Source organism: Chaetura pelagica, unplaced genomic scaffold (genome assembly GCF_000747805.2).
Source record: "Chaetura pelagica isolate M959 unplaced genomic scaffold, ChaPel_1.0 scaffold377, whole genome shotgun sequence".
NCBI lineage: Eukaryota > Metazoa > Chordata > Aves > Apodiformes > Apodidae > Chaetura > Chaetura pelagica.
The window spans coordinates 160,004-162,876 of NW_009953908.1; the positions used below are offsets into that span (position 1 = coordinate 160,004).

The window sequence follows — 2,873 nt, forward strand, 5'->3', positions numbered from 1 at the left end:
GTCCCTGCTCAGGGCCGTGACCAGCAGCGTCCCTTGTGGGCTGCGTCCTGCGGGACGGCAGCGCGCGGCCCATCCGGGCGCGGCCTGAAGAAGTGCTGAGGGCGTGGCCTGGAAGAAGGAGCTCGCTGTGGTATGTGCTGACAGAAGTTGGGCTTGGAAAGGCCTGTGAGCACACGCTGCCGCTGCTTTCTGATTCTCCTAATATCAGTACTCCTCCCAAGTCAGCCAGCCCAGAAGACTTTGGCTCTATAGTTATTCGTGCTGGTGTAAGAGATGGGATTTAGTGTCTAAAGTAATACAAATTGAAAGCTAATAGACCCAAGTAATAGATGTTAGCAGGACAGGTTGGATGGGGCTTTCAGCAAGCTGATCTAGTGGAAGGTGTCCCCTCAAGCAGGGACTAGATGATCTTGAAGGTCTTTTCCAGCCCAAACCATTCTATGATTCTATTGTTGCAGTTCTCCTGCCTGTCTCTAATTCATATTATTGGTGGGAAAGAAACTAAGATCTGAGAGTTGTAAAGGTTTCACATACATACACAGTTGTTAAGTAAGTGTCCTGGTTTGGGGAAAAAAAAACCAACACAGAGTCTGCAGCCATGTGAGGTGTGATCTGCAGGCCTTACTGATAGAGCAGCTGCTCACCAGCTGACCGGATCACAGTGAGATTTCTGCTTGCAAGATATACAGCTAGAATAGTGAAGCAGATGAAAAGAGGATGCCAGTCCTCCTTCCTGCCATAGCCAATGGATTCAAGGGAACAAAGGAGTCCTTCCAAGTTTGGGTGTATTTAGAATTTTCAAACAACTGCAGCAAGGACTTAAACTGCAAGTTTTAGGAAGAAGATCAAAGGGTTGCAGAGGTTGCAGATCACTGAGGTAGTAATCTGTGTAGGGATGTGGTAGGGCCAGCTGGAGGACTTGGGAAAGCATGGACTTGAACAAGACCTTTCCAGCCTTGTGGTACATAGAAGTTGAATATCTTCAGTCAAATAATGTGAAAGCACAGTAGTTTAGAGAGGGAGACTGTGGGAGAAGAAGGTTCCTCATAAGTCATATGGATTTCTTTTTAAGTAGGTAGAAAGATCAACTTTGTCAGCTGACTTGAATGCTCAGTTTATGAGATGACATTTCAGTTTACAGAGGAGCTGAGGATATACACAACAGGCAACTTTGTCTTTTCCTCTGTCTTGCTGGCCTACAGAGAAACTGTAGTTCTCTTTCCATGTCAGGGAAAAAAGAGGTTTGGTTCTGTGGGGTTGAAGAACTGTTGCAGTAGACCAGGAAAGTGAAACCATGTGAGTGATCTGCAGAGTGAAAAGGCCCAAGTGGCTGTTTCTGGGTCTCTTATAATCCTGCTAGAGAGGCTAAGAGAGATGGTTTGATACAAGGGTGTAAAAGACTTGAGAAAGTGATAGCTTATTGGATTGAAACAATGTTTTCCTGATAGGAGTGACTGGTCTAAACTGAAGAAACTCATGTGAGTAGCTATACTTATAAACATCCATAACTGTACACAAAAAGATAGGGTGATGTCCATATAGCAGAGTGTCTTGTCCATAACTGCCACCAGAAGTGTCTGGTGTTCACTTGGCTTCTTGCTAACTGACATTTAGGTACTGCCCCAGTCAAAGGCTGAATGCTCATTGTTGTGATTCCCAGCCCCGATGAAGTTTTCTTCCTTGAGCTCAATTTTAAGTGCCCTATGAACTAATTTATGTTTTTGTTGTGCAGTGAGTTCTGAAGTTTAAGAACCATGCTGTGCAAACCAGTACTTCCTTCTCCACTCTGTTAATTGCTCATCATTCTGGTGTATCTTTTATCATGTCTTACCTCGGTTGTTCCTCTCTTAGGTCATGTCCCTTCTGTGGCATCCCTGTTCTGTTTTCTCTTTTCTACTTCTGCTTTTTGAGAAGGAGGTATCAAACTTGCATCCAGCATTCCAGTTGCGAGTGTCCCATAGATTTATACACTTTTATAGTATGAGTCCTGTTTATTTCTCCTTTCTTTTTCCATGTTGGCTCTTTTGAGCCATGAACCTTACACTTTAAAAGAACAGTAAAGAAATTGGACTTGGTGGCTTATGGCTTTTTGGATTTTCTCCACGGCCTTTTAAAAGATTGGATATCAGACTTGCCATCCTTATTTCTTTGATACTGAGACCATTTTGATGAGCAGGTTGCACATTGCAGTTCATAGTTTAGCATCTTCATCCTTCAGCTGATGAACATCTCTTGGGTGGATCCCATCTGGTGCTGGTGCTTAATAGTGACTCATTTTATGCATTTAATTTAGTATCTCTTAGTAACACTTCACTGTGCAACAGTTCTCTTCACTTGTTCCCCACCAGTAAAGGTTCTTGTCTGGGAACATATCCAGTTTCTCATGTAGAGATGCAAATACTTCAGCTTTTTTCATGGAGCCTTCTTCCTTGAGGCTTTTGTATGGTGCCCTCATCTGTTGACTTCAGACTGACCAGCAGATTGCCTGGTTTTGGTGTGCTGGCAAAAGTTGTATGATCATGTCTAAAATTGTGCCTTAAATTGAGGAATACTTTGTTGGGTACTAATCCACAGTCAAATAGACCTGTCCAGGTAGTCTTTTTTCTACAGCCTGCTCCTAGTAAACTCTGCTGAAGATAGCAGAGGAAAAAGAAGAAGCACAGTTAGAAAGAGAAAGCTGCCTCTTCTTTTCCTATAAAATTCAGAAATGTAAGCCACTCTTGCATAATGTACTTACTGTACAGTCCATTGCAAAAATGGACTTCAGAGCAATAAAAAGTTTCCCCAATGACTGAAATAGCAAAGAAATTGTGTGATTCGTATGTAGCTGATGCAGCCGTCTGAAATGATTCTATCCAAATCAAAAGGTTTCT

General features: G+C 42.9%; 1 protein-coding gene across 1 annotated transcript in view; it reads right to left on the reverse strand.

The window, feature by feature from the left end:
• Positions 1 to 1,872, reverse strand: part of CNOT11 (CCR4-NOT transcription complex, subunit 11) — a 14,756-nt gene extending 12,884 nt beyond the window's left edge. The window contains exon 1 of the mRNA XM_010001433.1: positions 1,832 to 1,872. Within this exon, the coding sequence (XP_009999735.1) occupies positions 1,832 to 1,872 (41 nt within the window). The remainder of the gene's footprint in view (positions 1 to 1,831) is intronic.
• Between the last annotated feature and the right edge of the window lie 1,001 nt (positions 1,873 to 2,873).